General features: G+C 43.9%; 1 protein-coding gene across 3 annotated transcripts in view; it reads left to right on the top strand.

The window, feature by feature from the left end:
* The window catches only part of NHEJ1 (non-homologous end joining factor 1), a 90,691-nt gene that overhangs the window by 4,782 nt on the left and 65,476 nt on the right, over window positions 1–20,433 (top strand). For all 3 annotated transcript variants that reach the window (XM_012740220.2, XM_012740218.2, XM_076005961.1), the window contains exons 3-5: window positions 292–504; window positions 15,500–15,638; window positions 16,230–16,288. In XM_012740220.2, coding sequence (XP_012595674.1) covers window positions 292–504; window positions 15,500–15,638; window positions 16,230–16,288 — 411 coding nt within the window. The remainder of the gene's footprint in view (window positions 1–291; window positions 505–15,499; window positions 15,639–16,229; window positions 16,289–20,433) is intronic.

The raw sequence follows: 20,433 nt of genomic DNA, 5'->3' as shown, positions 1-20,433 counted from the left end.
GAGTTAGTTTCTGTACTGTAGGGATGATAATACATAATGTGATCTATATTACCTGATCTATATAGGCCTTCTGTAAATTTGTCTTGCCCAGGGCAGAATTGTGAAGTAGGTCAGTTAATCTTTGTGACTCTTTTTGTTTTCTTCTTTCCCATTCTGATGTTTTTATCTTCCCTTCCCTTCCTTGCATGCCTGTTGTCTTCATGTTAACCAGGGCTTTCCTTTACTATTAGTTATGAAGGAGCCAGTTTCCTTTTATCACCCTTACTCTGTACGGTTGCTCTCTCTCTCTAGGAGCTGAACAAGCGGCTGACTGCTCCCCCTGCAGCTTTTCTCTGTCATTTGGATAATCTGCTTCGCCCATTGTTGAAGGACACTGCTCACCCTAGTGAAGCTACCTTCTCCTGTGAATGTGGGGCAGAGGAACTGATTTTACGGGTGCGGAGTGAGCTGTCTGGTCTCCCCTTCTATTGGAATTTCCACTGCATCCTAGCTAGTCCTTCCCTGGTAAGTGCAATTAGAATATATGGGTTTGGGCCAGGCGCGGTGGCCCACGCCTGTAATCCTAGTTCTCTGGGAGGCCCACGAAGGAGGATTGCTCAAGGTCAGGAGTTCAAGACCAGCCTAAGCAAGAACAAGACCCAGTCTCTACTACGAATAGAAAGAAATTAATTGGCCAACCAAAAGTATATAGAAAAAATTAGCCAGGCATGGTGGCACATGCCTGTAGTCCCAGCTACTTGGGAGGCTGAGGCAGGAGGATCGCTTGGGCCCAGGAGTTTGAGGTTGCTGTGAGCAAAGCTGATGCCATGGCACTCACTCTAGCCTGGGCAACCACACCTGGCCTATTCTTTGATATTTTAAATATGTTCATTTTATTTTCTTTTTAAAATTTTTTTCTCCTTTTTCACTTCTCTGAACACCATTGAGTATAAATACATTCATTTAAAAAATAATAATGTAAAAGACAAACAAAAATGTATTAATAAAAATAACAGGATTTGGGGCCGGGCGTGGTGGCTCATGCCTGTAATCCTAGCACTCTGGGAGGCTGAGGCAGGAGGATCACTCAAGGTCAGAAGTTCGAAAGCAGCCTAAGCAAGAGTGAGACCCCCATCTCTACTAAAAATAGAAAGAAATTAATTGGCCAACTGAAAATATATAGAAAAAATTAGCCAGGCATGGAGGTACATGCCTGTAGTCCCAGCTACTCAGGAGGCTGAGGCAGGAGAATTGCTTGAGCCCAGGAATTTGAGGTTGCTGTGAGATAGGCTGATGCCACGGCACTCTAGCCTGGGCAACAGAATGAGACTCTGTCTCAAAAATAAATAAATAAATAAAAGGATTTATTGTATAAAATTTGGATTCAGATGAAAGGCCACATGTGTCCTTAAGGCCACAGGTTCCCCACCCCTGAGCTAGAATTTGAACCCTAGATTGGTCTGGCCTGGAAGCCCATTTTCAAGGACTAGGAGGAGTATGTCCTGTCGCTCATAGCTTTATGTGTTCCAGGAGATTTTATGAGAAATTTAGAGTGGACATTAAGAACTAGCTTGCTGGTATAACAAACAGGGCTTCAGTGAGTAGTACTTAGAGGACAGGGTCTTCTGTGGGAGGCCTAAGGGTCTTCTGTGGGAGGCCTATATAGATTTATCAGCAGAGGGATCTGAAGACAAATGAACATCATTTCCTATCTCCCTTCTTTATTTTATTTATTTATTTATTGAGACAGCATCTTGCTCTGGTGCCCAGGTTGGAGTGCCATGACACATCATGTTGACTGTAGCCTCAAACTCCTGGGCTGGGCTCAAGTGATCCTCTTGCCACAGCCTGCCTGGCAAGTTGGGACTATAGGCCCATGTCACCATACCTGGCTGATTTTTCTATTTTTTGTAGAGACAGGGTCTCCTTGTGCTGCTCAGGCTAGTCTCAAACTCTTGGCCTCAAGTAATCCTCCCACCTTGGCTTTCCAAAGTACTGTACTATCTCTCCTCTTTAGTCTCCCTTAGGTGCTGTGACACCTCGGCATCGATAGATGACTGGATGGGAAGACTTCTTGAGAAATTGTTCACTGATATTTACTTTTGATCTGGAAGCCAATAAAGCCAGTCTTTTTTTTTTTTTTTTTTTTTTGAGACAGAGTCTCACTTTGTTGCCCAGGCTAGAGTGAGTGCCGTGGTGTCAGCTTTGCTCACAGCAGCCTCAAACTCCTGGGCTTAAGCAATCTTACTGCCTCAGCCTCCCAAGTAGTGGGATTACAGGCATGTGCCACCATGCCTAGCTAATTTTTTCTATATATATTAGTTGACCAATTAATTTCTTTCTATTTATAGTAGAGACGGGGTCTCACTCTTGCTCAGGCTGGTTTTGAACTCCTGACCTCGAGCAATCTGCCCACCTCGGCCTCCCACAGTGCTAGTATTACAGGTGTGAGCCACCGAGCCGGCCTAAAGCCAGTCTTTTTTTTTTTTTTTTTTTTTTTTTTTTCTTTTTTTTTTTTTTTTTAAGCAGATTCTGACTTGTATCTAAAGCCAGTCTTGAATGTTGGGAGAACTATTTCTCATTCATCTCTAAATTTCTAAGGCCTATCAACAGTGCTTAGCATATAGTAGTCACTCACATTTGTTGATTTTAATTGAATTTCTTGTGAAATTTTCCATCTGCTTTAGAAAATTTACCTGTTTCCTTTAGAACCCCTGTAACTTTCTAAGTGACACCAGAGGGCAGTGTTCCCTCAATAATGCTTGTTCTGGGACCAATACATTTGGGCAGCCTTTGGAAATCCCAAACAGTAGCTAGTCTCATTTTGCATTATGTGGACCCAGAAATTCAGAATACGTAGGTGATTGCAGAGGCAGTTCTGCTTGGCTGATGGGATCCAATAGTTTATTCTTTCAAAAGAATGCAGTAAGGAACACTTGTGTAGTGATATTACAATTGAAAAAATATATAAAGAAAAACTGGCTATTCTAGGCAAATTCCTCTAATTGAGAAGCTATAATAAGGAAAGAGACAACAGTGTTTAGAGACAGATGAGTATTGGTTGGCCATGGGGAGAAGTTAGCTTTGAACAGTTGATTAACAGTTGTGCTTTAAGTTAAAATACTTACTATTAAAAGAAGAATTCACAGCGGGGAAACCCCTGAACCTGAGGGAGCTTTACAGAGAAAAAACTAGAGCTAGTTGACATTGGCAAGGATGTAGGTGGATACTATCTCCGTCTCATGTGTGTGTCTGTGAGGTCACACAGTCATAATTTTTGTTTGTTACTCATTCTTGTTTTTAATTCTTTTGAATGGATAATTCATGCAAAAGGCAAACATTCCAAACAGCATTTAAGTATATACGGTGAAAAAATGTCTCCTTTCTTCCCTTTTCTCCAGTCCTTTGTTTTCCTTCTCTGAAGCAACTACTGATATCAGTGTCTTGTGGATTCCTTATTTTTTTTTTTTGAGACGGAGTCTCACTTTGTTGCCTGGGCTAGAGTGGTCTTGTGGATTCTTAAAGAAAGCTATATATCTCTATGTATATGTGTGTGTGTGTATATAGATACTGTATGTATATCGTACAATCAAACACATATCTGTGTATATATATATATTTTTACAAATGGTATCATGTTGTACATACTTCTCAGTACCTTGCTTTTTTACTTATAGAATGCAGAGCTCATTTATATCAATGCATTTAGAAGACCTGCCTTTATGTATATATATCTAAATATATATGTATATATATATTTTTTATTTTTATCTTTTTAGAGCCAGTGTCTCACTCTGTTACCCAGGCTGGACTGCAGTGATGCAGTCATATCTTACTGCAGCCTTGAATTCCTGGGCTCAAGCAAGCATCTCACCTCAGCCTGCCTAGTAGCTGGGACTACTGGCATGTGTTACAACAGCTGGATAATTTTTATTTATTTTTTATTATTTTTTTTGAGGCAGAGTCTTGCTTTGTTGCCCAGGCTAGAGTGAGTGCCGTGGCATCAGCCTAGCTCACAGCAACCTCAAACTCCTGTGCTTAAGCAATTCTGCTGCCTCAGCCTCCTGAGTAGCTGGGACTACAGGCATGTGCCACCATGCCTGGCTAATTTTTTCTATATATATCTTAGTTGGCCAATTAATTTCTTTCTATTTATAGTAGGGATGGGGTCTCACTCTTGCTCAGGCTGGTTTCGAACTCCTGACCTCGAGCCATCTGTCCGCCTTGGCCTCCCAGAGCGCTAATATTACAGGCGTGAGCCACTGCACCTGGCCCTGGCTAATTTTTAAATGTTTTGTAGAGATGGGATCTTGCTATGTTGCCCAGGCTGGTCTTGAACTCCTGGGCTCAAGTGATCCTCTTGTCTTGGCCTCCCAAAGTGCTGGGATTACAGGTGTGAGCCACCACGCCCATCCCTACCTTAAAATTTTTAATGGCAACATAGCATTTTATCTAATGAATGTATTAACATATATTTGATCTGCAATTCATAGATACCTAAGTATTTTGTTGTTATTCACAGTGAATATTCTTATATTTACTTTTTCTGCATGTAAACGTGTGAGTAAATTCCTATAAGTGGAATAGCTGGGTCAAGGAATATATGTATCTTTTAGTCTTGTTAACATAATGCCAAATTGTCTTCCAGAGACATTATGCAGCTTCTCTCCTACTAGCCATACAGAAGAGTAGGAGAGTACCTGTTTCCCCACACCCTCTACAATATAATGTATTCACATTATTGTTAATAAGGTAATGGTTTATAAATCTCTGTAGAATGTTATGGAATATATAGGGCTTCAGGTCTATGATTTCTAAAACTGAGACCATTCCACTTATGGGAAACTTCATCTTTTCCTTCTTCCAGTTATCTATTTTTTCTAGTATCTAATAGTATCTGATACAATTTTTTTTTTTAGGTAGAGTCTCACTCTGTTGCCCAGGCTAGAGTGCCATAGCATCAGCCTAGCTCAGTGCAACGTCAAACTTCCAGATTCAAGTAATCTTTCTGCGTCAGCCTCCCTAGTAGCTGGGACTATAGGTGTGCACCATCACATCTGGCTAATCTTTTTTATTTTTAGTGGTGATGGGATTTTGCTCTTGTTCAGGCTGATCTGGAACTACTGGCCTCAAGCGATCCTCCTGCCTTGATCTCCCAGAGTGCTAGGATTATAGGCATGAGCCACTGATCCCAGCCTAATATAATTCTTAATATTCCATATTGTGACTTTTATATTTGTCACCTCTTTGGTCATTTTATGATTCCTAGGAGTCACATCCAAAGGTTTCTTAGTGGCTGGAAAAACACAGGCTTTGAAACCAGCAGACTTGAATTTGTAACTCAAGTCCACCACTTTCAGATTACTTGTATTAGCTTGGATAAGTACTGAATTTTTATGATTCAGTTTTTCATCTGTAAAATGGAGAAACTATGGTGTTGTGAGGATTAAGTAAGAGAACATATGTAATATTCTCTTCAGAATTATAGTGGGTCTGTGACAGCAAATATTCCAACTACAAAATTTATTTTTAAAAAGACAAAGATTGATTGTCCTTAAGATTTGTCAAAAAAATAAAAATAAAAAAGACAAAGACCATGAAAATAGTTGAGATTCAGTCATTTTCATATCTAGGTGCTGTCAGAGTCAGAACTAGCATCCAGGTCTCTTAGTTCCCATTCTATTACCCTTTTCACTATATCACCCATCATGATTCATGTTGAGATTGAAAGCTGTCATTTTGCTCTCCTGCCTATGACTTGTGAACATTCCTATGGGAAATCTGAAGACTTTGGGAGAAAATTATAAATAGCTTTTCCTCTGTGAAGGATTGGCAACTCCTCCTTCTATATCCACCACACTTCCTGACTTCCTTTATTGTGTGAACTCTTTGAGAGCACATATTAGGCACCCAGTAGGTACCTAATTGTTGAATTGATTGATGAACTGTATTTTTTCATATATTGCTGTCTTTAAGTGAAGGGAAGTTGCCCTTATCTCCTAAAGTACTTCAAGATTGTTTCTTATAGTATCTGTGGATTTGCTTTGATCTATTTACACATTTTAACCAGTTTTTCTTATGACCATTAACATATATTGTCAAGATTTCTACTCAGCCTTAATTCAAGTCTGATAACAGAGCAAGGCTATCTGATCTGAGGGAAATCATTTTAGTGTTCATGTAGCTTTGAGATGAATTATACCTGAATAATTCAGAGTGATATAACCTAATCCTATAAAATTATTTTAGCATTTTAAAATATTTACTGCTAAAAAATTTATTTATTTATTTACTATATAGACATTGGGGTCTGATAATTTCAGTTGCCTAGTATGGCATTACCATATTTAATTAGACATGGCATTAATTAAAAACTGGTCCTCATCATGTTTCAAGATGTTATATTTATCATGACTCAAAGAAATTGCTATTAAGGTACTCCTCCCTCTCCATTCCCCAATCCCCTTCCCCGAGAAAAGCTGGTTATTAACTTTAGGAATTTGTTATTTGAATGCTGCCATCAAATGGATGGTGTTGCTCCTTGCTTAGCAATGGCATTTATGTTTAGTTCAACCAACCAGTCATTCATTGGCTGTTATAGTATTTGCCTAATTTTCTTCCTGATCTTCCTTGAATAGGACCCAACTTAAAACAATGTCTAGGAAAGAATATTGGGTCTAGAGCAAATAAATTTTTCCAAAGCTGAACTTCTGCCACATTCTGAACAGTATTTCCTGGAGGCTTAAGTTTTTACTAAGGACTGGAGCTGGGAGATGGTACCAGGTTGAAATGTGCCTTGTGATGGAAAGAAGCGTCTGGTATTTATAGCTAGACTTGATTTCTGGCCTTCCACTCTGTACCAGAACCCCTGCATTTCCTGTGTCTTGTTGCTGATACAAAAGCTGTTGCTACTAACCTCCCCTCCCCCCACTTCCCCACATTCAGTCTTTTCTAATCTGTCCTTAAAGAAATGTGGAAAAAAGCCTTTTCCTCTTAATTTGAGCCACAACATAATTAGAGTTTTTAGTAGTAACTTTTACCTAGAAAATTAATGGAAAATGAAAACACAAAAGTCTGGAGTCCAAACGCCTGATCCTGATCCAGATGAGACTGGCTTGTACATTTTATGGGGACACTCTAGTTCATTTTCCTTACTTCAGGCCTGTGTGGGGTATCTCGTCTAAAGTACTCCTTTTTAGATCTAGGGCAGGGGTTGGCATACTATGGCCATGAGCCAAATCTGGCTTGCTGCCTGTTTGTAAAGTTATATTGGAATATAGCCACCTCATTTGTTTACATATTGTCTGTGGCCGCTTTCATGCTACAATAGCAAAGTTGAGTGGTTGCAACAGAGACTGTATGGACCACAAAGCCAAAAATATTGACTCTTTGGCCCTTTACAGAAAAAAATTGCTGACCTCTGATTTAGGGCATTTCTTCTTTTTAATGCTTCCTTTGGTTCATCTCCTTAGGGGAAGGGAAATGGACTCTAATAACATCCCCTACCCACAAATAGGTTATTGTTAATAATTTTAGGGTTTTTCTTGGATCAGCTAATGGACACCTTGTATAGGTGAATTAAATGGTTATTCTCTATAGCTCTATGTTAATAAAGTTGTTAACCTAGTTGTACTGCAGTATGGCTGTGCTCACATTCTTCTTGCCTCTTGTTAAAAGCAAGATGTATGTAGTGTCCCGACCCGAGGGACCTTCTGTTACTCGTGGGGTCAAGGGGGACCGTGCCTGAAAGAGATGGGCGAGAGAAAGGAACGAGACCAAGAAAAGGGTTGTCAAGGTCTACTTTACTTGGATTCTTAGTAGGTTTTATAAGCATACAGAAACAAGGAAGTAGAAACAGAAAAATAGAGTGGGGTGACGATGAGGCTTGGGTCTGGGGCAATCAGCCCCAATCAGCGTCTTATCGGTATCGAAGCTGTTTGTAACTGATTACTCAACCCCAACCTGGCAGGTGGTCGGGAACAATTGTAGTCAGCACTCCCTGGAGCATCCCATGGGCAGCATGTCATGGAATGCATTCTTCTCGGAGCTATAGCTGGAATTTTCCAGGGCGAAGCCCGTGCGTAGGACGAGTCATAGGGGAGTTGAGGGTCTTTGAGGGTCCTTGCCTCTAACATCTCCCCCTCTCTTTATTAATATGAGGGAGATTTATATAGGTGGATGGAGAGCCTGTCTTAGGCTACACGATGGGCTTCCACGACCAGCAGCCCAAATATAAGATTGGGCGATTAATGTGAAGGTGAGGCCTCTGTCTTAGGCTATGTAGGTGGCATCCAGCTCCGGCACTTCTGATTATGAAGTGTGCCCCCGGGCATGGACCTACAATATTCCCGTCATGGAGTCACCTCACCGTCGGCGGGGTGTGCATCTGGTACACGGCATCGCAATAATCCCGTCATGGGCGTCTCCACAGCCTTTGGAACCAATTGCGTTCCATGTCTGAGGCAAGGTTTGAGAAATTTAGACCTTCAATGGGTGTATTGGGAGACTCTTCATGGAGGTCTTCTCTGGAGCCTCTTTGTTCTAGCCCTTCACGGAGGTCTTCTCTGGAGCCTCTTTGTTCTAGCCGTTGGTAAAACACGGAGACCGATTTTTGTGTGGCTGCATCTACCTGTGACTTGACAAAATCAGTTAGTTTTTTGAATGCCCAAGGCCCAAAGGTGAGGAGCAACAGAAAACCTACAAGTGGCCCTAAGACGCTGGGAAGCAATGTGGATAGCCAGGGGGATGTGGAAAACCAATTTTGATACTACGCTTCACTCTGTTCTCTCCGTTTTTTTCTATCTTCTAGGCTCTGTCTAACCCTTTCAATGCTATCTTCTATGAGACCTGTTTTGTCTGAGTAAAAGCAACATTCTTCTTTAAGTGCTGCGCACAAACCTCCCTCTTGGAGGAACACTAAGTCTAGGCCTCTTCTATTTTGTAACACTACCTCAGAAAGTGAAGCGAAGGATTCTTTGAGATATTTTAGGCCCTGCTGTAGCTCTCAGAGATCATTATCGATGGCAGCAGAGAGCTGCAGGTACTGCTGGTTGGAGGTGACTAGAGAGGCTATGCCTGTTCCAGCCCCTGTGGCACCAAGGCCTAGAACAACTGCGAGTGTTATGGCCGTGATGGGCTCTCTCTTTTCTCGGGGCATTGTGGTGCTGTGCTCCCAAAATTTGAGCAATTCGTCAGCAGGACGTATAGTGAGTCTGGGGAAAAGCATGACTAGCACACAATATTCTCTATGCTCAAGAAACATTGCAGTGACTACATACGGGGTAAGGCTGGAAGAACAAGCAAAATAAGAGGTGTTAGATGCCTGAATATACTGAAAGGTGGAGTCGACAGTAATTGACTGATTGCATATTTTCTTTAAGGGTGCGGGGGGGAGCATTTTTGGGCTAAGAAGGCAAAGGCCTAGGCCTGTGACTTGGCTGAGTGTCAGGCCATCATGGGTCTCTAGGCCCCATCTGAATTTGCTGGTGTCGTTAGTAAATAATGGTTTACCAAATGTAGCGACACCTTCATAGAAGGGAGGCCGGGGGGAGTAGCATACCCAACACTCTTGATATTCTGAATTGTTGGCCTCTCGGATGGTCCTGACAGAGGTGTTGACTAGGGTGAGAATTAGTTCTGCAGAGGAGGGGGGCCCCTTTGGGCAGGGTAGGTTGGTATAGGGAGGTGCTAAACGGAAAAGGGGACACAGCTGGGGAGGAGGGTAGGGAGGACAATGAAGTACAAGGGGGAGTCGGGGGAGAAATAGCCAATGGCCTGGGCATTTATGGCCTGCTCGACCAAATTAAGCGCTTGCTGCCCTTCTTTAGTTAGGGAGCATGGAGAGGTTGGATTGGCATCTCCCTGCAGGATGTCAAATAGGGGTTTTAACTGTCCTGTGGTGAGTTTTAAATATGGGCGAAGCCAATTAATGTCGCCTAGAAGGCGCTGAAAATCATTAAGGCATTGAAGAGAGTCTTTTCTGATTTGCACCTTTTGGGAGAGGACCTTATTGGGGAACAATTCAAAGCCTAGGAACAGATGAGGGGGGCAGACCTGAATTTTTTCAGGGGACAGGCGGAGGCCTCGAGCTTGTAAGGCCGAGACAACCTGCATGGTAACTTGATGTAAGGTTGCCTCGTTGGCCCCCGCAAGAAGAATGTCATCCATATAATGAATTATATATAGCTGAGGATGTTGAATTCTAAAAGAATCAATTGTCTGAGCTACATATTTTTGGCAAAGGGTAGGGCTGTTGGCCATGCCTTGAGGCAATACTCACCATTGGAAGTGCGGAGAGGGTCCTATATAGTTTACTACCGGGAGACTGAAAGCAAAGCGTTTGCAGTCATCTGGGTGCAATGGTATGGAGAAAAAGCAATCTTTTAGGTCAATGACTATTTTATAGTAGCCTCTGGGGATAGCTACGGGCGAAGGCAAACCAGGCTGGAGTGCCCCCATGGGAACCATTGTTTGGTTAACAGCCCGTAAGTCTTGTAGCAGCCGCCACTTGCCAGTCTTTTTTTGAATGACGAAAATGGGGGTGTTTCATGGTGAAGTAGAGGGCTCTATGTGTCCGGCAGCTAATTGTTCCTGCACCAACACTGTAGCTGCGGCTAGCTTGTTAGATGGGAGGGGCCACTGATCGATCCAGACAGGTGAGTCACTCTTCCAAGTGATTTTATCTGCCCGAAGTGCAGGGGGATCAATGGCCCTTACGAAAAATGGTCTTTGAACCCTAGTCCTGATCTGTCTGACTTAGGGAGGGTGGTTAAGGGTGCTCTTAGTCCCTGACCCTCTTTGCCTAAACCCTGTCCTGGGAGGAATCCCTGTTTAAGCATTTGGCTGGCTACAACTTCATTGGGGCTGCACATAATGACATTCATTTGTGCAAGGATATCACGCCCCCATAAGTTAACAGGTAGGCTCGGGACTACAAAGGGTTGAGTAGTACCTCTGTTTCCCTCAGAGTCTTCCCATGTCAAAATTTTTGAGCTCTGGAGAGTATCTCTAGACTGTCCTATACCTTGTAAGTGCGTAAGGGAGGGCTGCAGTGGCCATGAATCGGGCCAGGCGTCTTGGGCAATAACCGTGGAATCGGCGCCTGAATCAAAGAAGGCCTTCAAAAAGTTTACCATCTAATTTTAGCCACAGGGTGGGCCGTTCTTTGGTGATAGCTTGGACCCAATAGAGATCAGAAGAGCCAGGGCAAGAAGCACCTCGGTTGGCGGCGATGGCTGGGAAGGATGTATTAAGGGGCAAGGGTAATGCCTGAGCTAAGCACTGTCCCTTAGAGACATACACAGGGCCTGTAAGCGCACTGGCTAAGATGTTAATTTCCCCGGTAAAGTCACTATCTACTATGGAGGGGTGGACTATGAGCCCTGCAAGAGTGGAGGAGGCTCGGCCCCGAATAAAAAAGAACATATTAGCCCGGGGGGGGGGGGTGGTGGTCCAAAGGAGCCAGTGGGCAAAATTTGAACACCATCCTCAGGTCTTAATATTGTGTCGGAGGAGGCACACAAGTCCACTCCTGCGCTCCCTGTGGTTGCTCGGAGGAGTCTAAAGTTTGGGGGCTCTCTTATCAGCTGTTCCCCGAGGCCGACTGAAATTGAATAGGACGGGGGCCCAGGGCTGGCCCCTCAGGCCGTTTCCCGAAAGGGGGGGCAAGGGGTTTCCAAAGACATCAGTCTTGGAGCGGCATTGATTGGCCCAATGCTTTCCCCTCTTACAGCGAGGACAGAGGGAGGAGGGCTGGGCTGGCCTGCCTGGCGGCTCACTGAGGTTAGGGGTAGCAGAGGAGACGGCTAGGGGGCACTGCCTCGCAAAGTGCCCTGGTTGACCGCATTTAAAGCAGTCCCTCTGTGCCGCGGTCCCTTGGATGGCGGCCCCAACCGCAAGCTGTACGGCCTGCGATACCTTATGGGCGAAGGGCTCAACATCATTACACATTCTAATCATGTCATTAAGGTCTTTATTTTTGAGTTTACCCCTGAGGATGGCCCTGCAAGTGCTGTTGGCATTTTCATAGGCCAATTGTTTAATAAGCCTATTATTCTCATCTTCGTGTCCGAGGGTTCGTTCAGCAGACTCTAAAAGCCTGCCCACAAATTCACTAACACCCTCTTGAGCTTCCTGGGTGATTTTTGTCAGGGGAGTAAGAACAGATCCCGTAGAGGGAAGTGTACGCCAAGCGCCGAAGGCGGCCGTGGCGGTCTGAGACAAAAGTCCAATTGGGAGTCCCCTTTGGCGCTGTTCAGTAGCAAATCTCCCCTGTCCGCTAAGCTTTTCAAGGGTCCAAGATGCAGAATTGGGGTTTTTTAAATTATTAGCAGCCGTGGTCTGACAGCGGTCGAGAAAGTCGGCCTTCCAAGAGAGGAACTTCCCGAGAGAAGAGACCGCCTGTACTAGTCTGATCCATTCTCCGGGGAGCAGGTAGCCGCCCCTGAGGCTGCCTCTAGGAGGGAATAGGTAAAGGGTGCATTGGGCCCATACGCCCTAACAGCAGAATTCAGTTCTTTTAAGGTTTTAAATTTTAGTCTGCGAAATTCAGTGGGCTCTGCAGTGGGCCCCGGGACTGTCTCCTCCGGGGGGTCATCACTTTCACTTTCCCTTTCTTTCTCTTCTGTATTCTTGTCATCTGAATCTTGGGGCCGGGACTGGGTAGAAGAAGGGGCGACAAGTTCTTCTTGCCTATTAGACCTGGTAACTACCGGGAATGCTAGGGCTTTATGGGAGGACTTTAAGGATTTTTTATTTAAGGTGGCGTATGACTGGGCAGTCTCATGACGTGGGTGGCTAATGAAAACAGAATCTTTAAGCGTATCTTGGAGGGAGGACAAGTCTTTGGAAAGCTGGGCAAACTCTTTTTGAAGTTGTAAGACATCCTTTAATTGCCTAACCCTTTGACTTAAGTTTTTTTTGGCACGCAAAAGTAAGGGCATTGTAAGGGGAGGCATTAACGAAGGTGCGCAAATCTGGGGCAGGTAAGGAGGAGGCCATTCGGGATCGTGATATTGGGCCGCTTTCTCTCCTAGGGTTGCCTCTTCTGCGGGTCGAGGGACTCTTGGAGGGGTTGTTTCTTGAATACCGAGTAATTGAATGCATGAGGGGCTGTACCCTCGGGTAAGGGAGGATAGAGGGTCTTGATGTCTGGCCTACTAATCGGGGGCTCGTCCCTAGATGTCTGGAGCTCAGCCGAGGGGTCCTGAGGGGGCATATTAATACAAACTGAGGGGGAAGGGGAGGGGCATGTTGGTCTCTCAGGATCATTAGGGGAAGTTGGCCCTCCGGTCGCCTCTAAAGACGTTCTTGAAGCGGACCGCGACACGGGTCGGAGGCAGAATTCTACTATTGAGAGCAGCTGCTTTTTATTGGGGTCTGAATCTGCTCCCTCAACAATATCTCTGATTAGTCCCCAGTACAAGAAAATGGATACAGGGACGGCATCTGGGCCCTGATTTAGAAGTAAATTGTTTAGATCTCTGCCTACCTTTTGCCACTTGCGTGGGTGAATCTCAGGTCCACCAACAATGAACCAAGGACAAGCATGATCAATGAACACAAAAAACTTTACTAGGTCCTTTTTCTTAACTCTAATTCCTCTCTCTCTGAGCGAGGCCTTGAGATCCTTGATAAAAACGGCCTCTTTAGACAAAGAATGGCCCATCTTGATGGGATGACAATGTAAAAAATCTACTCACCAGACCGTCGATTCTGTGAGCGGCAGAAAGGAGATCTCTTCAGGGATTCTCCGGAGAACTGTCTGTAACCGTGTGCATCCGACAAAAGTCAGTACCTCGAGCCCCACGTTGGGCGCCACTTGTCCCAACCCGAGGGACCTTCTGTTACTCGTGGGGTCAAGGGGGACCGTGCCTGAAAGAGATGGGCGAGAGAAAGGAACGAGACCAAGAAAAGGGTTGTCAAGGTCTACTTTACTTGGATTCTTAGTAGGTTTTATAAGCATACAGAAACAAGGAAGTAGAAACAGAAAAATAGAGTGGGGTGATGATGAGGCTTGGGTCTGGGGCAATCAGCCCCAATCAGCGTCTTATCGGTATCGAAGCTGTTTGTGACTGATTACTCAACCCCAACCTGGCAGGTGGTCGGGAACAATTGTAGTCAGCACTCCCTGGAGCATCCCATGGTCAGCACGTCATGGAATGCATTCTTTTTTTTGTTTGTTTGTTTTTTTTTTTTTTTTTTGAGACAGAGTCTCACTTTGTTGTCCAGGCTAGAGTGAGTGCCGTGGCGTCAGCCTAGCTCACAGCAACCTCAAACTCCTGGGATCAAGCGATCCTCCTGCCTCAGCCTCCCGAGTAGCTGGGACTACAGGCATGCGCCACCATGCCCGGCTAATTTTTTATATATATATCAGTTGGCCAATTAATTTCTTTCTATTTATAGTAGAGACGGAGTCTCGCTCTTGCTCAGGCTGGTTTTGAACTCCTGACCTTGAGCAATCCGCCCGCCTCGGCCTCCCAAGAGCTAGGATTACAGGCGTGAGCCACAGCGCCCGGCCGGAATGCATTCTTCTCGGAGCTATAGCTGGAATTTTCCAGGGCGAAGCCCGTGCGTAGGACGAGTCATAGGGGAGTTGAGGGTCTTTGAGGGTCCTTGCCTCTAGCAATGTAGAGGAGGTTATTTTATACCTTTCTAGGCTAGTCTCCTGATGGCTTCTATTACAACAATAACCTTAGACTCTGCTGCATTTGTGGAAACAAAACTCTGAGCTCATTCTGAGCTATCATTAGCCTTGAAATGGCTCTTATTTAGTGTCTAAATCTAAGTTGACCTCCAAAGCTCTCTATTTTTTATTGATTTTTATCTTCTGTTATACTCGAGCTAGCATACTCTGTTTTCACCATACCTGCTCTCTTGAGGGCTACTTGGATCTTCTGCTTTTATCTCTCAGCCTTTGCTGAGAGTTGAGTCAACACTTTCCTCTTGTCGACTGTATAACATCCTTCTCTTTAAATTACATTATCTTTTCATAGGTGCTCTCCTTTGTTTTTCCTATACTTTATCTGAGCCACAAAGAAAATCCGTGAACCTCTTTAATATACTCATTTATTTCTTTGAGATAATGTTTCACTCTTTTACCCTGGGTAGAATGCAGTGGTGTCATTGTAGCTTACTGCAACCTCAAACTCCTAGGCTCAAGTGATCCTCCTGCCTCAGCTTCTGAGTAGCTGGGACTGCAGGAGCATGCTACTACACCTGGTTAATTTTTTCTGTTTCTGGTAGAGACAGGATCTTGCTTTCATTTAGGCTGGTCTTGAACTCCTGACCTTAAGTGATCCTCCTGCCTGGGCCTCCCAGAGTGCTAGGATTACAGGCTGAGCCACCACGCCTGGCATCCTTATTTATTTGTGTTTATATTTATGTAAATGAATTGCTTGCCTATGAAACTGTAAGTTTCTGTGAAAATGCTTATTCTTCAATATTCTTTGTAGTACCTAATATAGTATTAGGGAGTACTTTGTAAGAATCTATTGGCTAATTGATATCTCTTCCATCAAAGGTCTCCCAACATTTGATTCGTCCTCTGATGGGCATGAGTCTGGCATTGCAGTGCCAAGTGAGGGAGCTAGCAACATTGCTTCGTATGAAAGATCTAGAGATCCAGGACTACCAGGAGAGTGGGGCTACACTGAGCCGAGGTGAGAAGACATTCTTGAAAGAGTTGGGTGGGGAGTGGTTTAGATAGTCAAAGGGTGGAAGAAAGGAGGAGATTCATTTGCATTAGAGAGGTGCTTCTCCCAGGGTGGGTGCTGGATACTGACCAGGAACTGGAGACTTAATACTAGGCAACACTTTTTTCTGCCTTGAGTATCTGGTTATGACCAAAAAAGACATAACTGAGTCCATATATGCCCTAGGCAATGGCAAGGAAAGACTTTTGTAAAGGGGCCAGTAGCTGTACAAAATTGTGTTAGAGCAACATGAACTTGGGAATTTAGGAAGTTGCATGGCTCCCACTTCAGAATAAAAATTCACTTTGATCTTTGTCTTTATGGCAAGAAAAACTCCTAGAGCAGATGCTGCCAATGAACCTGCCACTTGTTGCTACTTGCCCTCTCCTTCCCCTGTTTGCCCACATACTCTCAACCCCTCTCCACTGGACTAGAATCTGGATGTTGCGTCTTTCTCCTCTTTCCCAAGAAGTCCTGGGTTCTGTTCCGTTTCCATCTCATAGGTAAGAAGCTCATCCTAAGACTCCTATTTCTTTTCTGTATTCCTTTTCATTACAGATCGATTGAAGACGGAGCCATTTGAAGAAAATTCCTTCTTGGAACAATTTATGGTAGAGGTAGGGTATTTGTTACTTCCTTGTACAACTTTGCTTTACTTTGTCTTTCCAGGTGCCTGAGTGGCAACTTGTACTTTGGGTGTTAGTTGGCTTCTGTGGTTGGAAAGCCCTTTGTCTAAAACAGTTGCCTATACAGAAAGTCTGACAGAGCTTGAGATGTACATAGGGAAGACGGGGGAGAAGAGGGGAAGAATGTAAGAGGTGAGAGTGGACTGATTAATACTTAAAAAAACCATCTCTGTTAAAGTACCTAGGGATTTCATTTAGAATTCTCTAACCTTGGAAAGCTTGGTTGACCAGTTGTCAGATTTTTGCTTGTTGAAATCTGGTCACAAGGTGTGGACTCTAGAGCAGAAGGGTAGTCCTTATTACTTGTCCAGGCCCTTTCAGCATCCAACAGTAGAGGAAGGTTAGACTCAGGCTACCATTTGGGGACTGTCTTGTGGGCACAGTAGGCTGTGGAAAATCACAGTGTTTATACAAGGGGACTGGCAGAGGAGTGAACGGGGAGTAGATAATTGTGGCCTGTCAGAAGCTCCTGCCTAGGTTTCCCTTCTAAGGATTGAGCTTGGCCAAAAGAAACATCTATTAAATGCCCAAACAGGGGGCATATTAATAATAGTGACCTTTGATAATACCAGTCAATATTGATTTTCTCCTTCCCTAACTCTTTTGGGACTTATTGGTCGTACAGTAGTACCTTAGTATTATTGCCCCACTTTTCTATTAATAATTATATATGTTACCCAAGTTGGTACTTTATTATATAAGTAAATAATGCTATTATAATATATGTAGATAGATTATTCATATTTATGTCTTGTCTTCTAGGCTAATTTATAAGCTCCTTGTGGACAGGGTCTGTGTTTCATACTTCTTCTGAACCCTACATTAGTACTTTTCACAGGGCTACACATAAAGCAGGTGTTCTTGATTTGGAACCTTCTGTTCTGCCTCTGTACATTGAGCAGGAAGGCTTGAGGTCTGAATGCTAAGAACAGAAAGTGTGAGGTGGGTGCTCAGCCACGTACTGAAGCAATTGTATTAATAACTTTGAAGAAGGAGAACATAGATTGCTAAATTGTGAATCAGAATAGGTGTCAGGTCTTTACGGGGAAGGAGAGACCATTAAGCCTAAATTTGTGACTGAGAAAGAGTTCCTAAGCCATTTTTCTTTCAGACAGCTTCCCCTTTCTATAAGTTTGGGCATTAAGGAGTTACCTTAGGCTGGGGATGAGTACTAGTTCCCTGCCTCATGCCCTTAGTTAAACAATGCATGGCTTATTCTTAGCTGAGCAGAGAGGTCTCTTCTTGATGGAGTGTCTACATACCTATCCAACTTGATTTCTTGACGTTTTTGCTATGTGCTTTATGCTTCATCCATATGGAATGACTTTTAATTTCCCCAAGTGTTGTTTTCTCTTGCCTTTATATACACATTCTTCTCTTTATCTAGATTGCTCAATTTTCTGGCCTTATCTACCTTGTAAACTTGTATTACTTTTTTAAATGTCAGCTTCAGCTTTTTGAGAGACCTTTCTGGACTCCTGATAAAGATAATCCTTCTTCCCTGCTACTATGGTACTTTGATTTATATCTCTATTTTACCACTTATAATATTGTTTTTAATATTATTGTCTGTCTACAAGACTATGGCTTTCTCCTCCACTGATCTGTGGACTCTATGAGGCAAGGACCATGCTGAATGCATCTCTAATAGCCCCAGTACTGAGCATCATTCCTAGAAGTAAGTAGTAGATTCTCAGTAAGTTTGTAGATGAATATTTTGGTAAATATATGCTACGGGGATTTTATGTCAATTACAGCAGTGTGGCCTGTGGATATGGTGTTGCTTGTTAGACCTGTATTTGGGGTCTTCAGTTATTCTTATGGTTTATTTTGCAGCTTTGGATAAATCACTTCTCTCAGAGCTACTGTTTTCTCATTTGTAAAATTGGAGGCTCATCTCTTTCATACTATTGGTGTGAGATGGAGCTCTGCAGAATTGAATGAGAAAGCATATATTAATAGAATCCAGGCATTAGCACAGGAAGGGTTTTTTTTGGAGCCAACTACTTCAAGAGTACTGGTCCTCTAGGTTCTGGTTGAGGCAACATCATAGACTTGTAGAATTTTATTATATCTGGAAAGGATCTGAGAGATAGTTATAGCTTTTCATTTTATAGATGAAGAAATTGAGCCTCAAAGAGGTTAAGTGAATTGCCTAAGGTCATGTAGCTATAGCTGTATGTTTAGGACTTCCCACCTTTCTTGACTCACAGTCTAGGATCATACCTGTTTTGTTTCATTGCTTTAACTGGTGGTACACAACAGTTAGGCGAGACATAAGGGCTAGTGTAACATGGAATTCTTGTGACCTCTGTGGTCACTGCACTGTCCTCGGTATGTCCTGCATAGCTGCTAGAGCTGACAGGTTTCCTATGGGGGCTGTAGAACTTCTTATGATAACTGTATCTTTTCAGTTACTCAGCTTGCCTGGGGTCCTACAAACAGGACACAGAAGGGTCATGGGGTCACCCAGGACTGAACTGAAAGGATGTGCCATCAAAATAAGCAACACAGAATAGGAAGATAAACAAACCAGGGAGAGAGCTCGGGATGAAGGTGCAGGGGGGCCAGGGCTGATGTCAGAGGGCCATGCGGTCATTGCTTGGGGTCACTTTTTAAAAATTCTCATTGGGATTATTGCTAGGGAAGAGGTTGTAGACATAGGGCACAGGGGGCAGTAGGACTGACAGACAGATTTCTAGGATAATAAGGTTAGGAAAAATAAGAATTGAACAGGGGTTACTTCCTTACATTTGGTCCTTTTGTTTTTCCCCTGTCCCCAAGAGTCTCTGATTTCTCACTTCCAAGGAACTCAAGGGGGCCAATAAATCATGACCTAACTATATGGAGAATACTGGCAATATCAGTTCAAATCAGGGTTGGGTGAGGTGGCTGTTGGCATGATCCTTATATAGGGCAACATCCCCATATAGAGCACTTCCTAGGACTAGGGGTTGAGAGGCATCTTTAGGAGTGGAAGAAGAGTCAGGGCACTGGGGACTGTTCTTGTATGGCAGTAGGAACTGTATTAAAGAGGAAGTTTAGGATGAATGGGCTGGCATAGCCCATTCTCAGTCTAGTCCACTGGAGGGAGTTCCTTCCCCTGGCCCTGCCCCTGCTTTGCTTTCTCCATCTGGTTGCCATCAGGCTGTGTGGCTGCTGGCGGGCTCTTTATTTATTTATCCCAGTGTAATGGGGTGAGGAGGGAGCTGGCCTAAGGCTGGCATTCCGAGGCTGTGCCACTGAGCCACAGGCGGTTTGCATGGGTGTGTGAGTCACTGGGGCTGCATGCTGCTCAAACCAGACTCGGCCAGGCTCAGGGACAGGAGGCAACCCAAAATAGAGCCCCGCCCTCTACAGCTGGCAACCCTTGGCTAGAAATCAGCCCTTGACGCCAAAACCTGGGCAGTTGCGTGAAGTTGGTTTCCTTTGGGAGGGGCTCCTTAGCAGAGAGAGCTAGATTTTGCAATTCTCTCCTTCTCTCTTCATAGGAGAGTATTCAGCATAGCAATCATCCCTACTGCTGCCTTCTGAATGCCTTATAAGACTTAAATAATCTGTTCAGTATAATATCTTAGCCAAGAAATTTGGGGGCTATAGTTAACGTTGATTTGACTCAGCATCCTAAATGTAGCCATGGTTGTTATATCCTGTCTAGTTTTAGTTACTGTCTTCATCCCCTGTCTGGTTGCAGCTTGATTCTGGAGCGGATACTTGAAGCTATGAACATATTCATTGCTGCTCTTACAAAGCTAGAGATTACATCAAAGACACCTGGGGAAGATGGGCAGCCCTTTAACCTGAAAATTCCCATCCTGTTAAGGTCATTCACAGATTGTTCTGCTTGCTTTCCTTGGCTGGCTCTCCATTCTTTATCTGTGCCATAAATGTCAGTATTACCCAAGCTTGTGTCCTTTGTCCTGTCACCCTTCACCTTCCTTCTTTCTGGGTTGTCTCATCCAGACCCCAGTGTCAACTATCATTACACCACTGAGTACCAATTTTATATCTCCACTCTGTTTCAGGCCGATATTTCTATCTGCACATTTGACATTTCCATCTGCATATCATATATA

This window comes from Microcebus murinus, chromosome 8 (genome assembly GCF_040939455.1).
Source record: "Microcebus murinus isolate Inina chromosome 8, M.murinus_Inina_mat1.0, whole genome shotgun sequence".
NCBI classification, from domain to species: domain Eukaryota; kingdom Metazoa; phylum Chordata; class Mammalia; order Primates; family Cheirogaleidae; genus Microcebus; species Microcebus murinus.
This window is presented reverse-complemented; position numbering and strand designations above follow the sequence as displayed.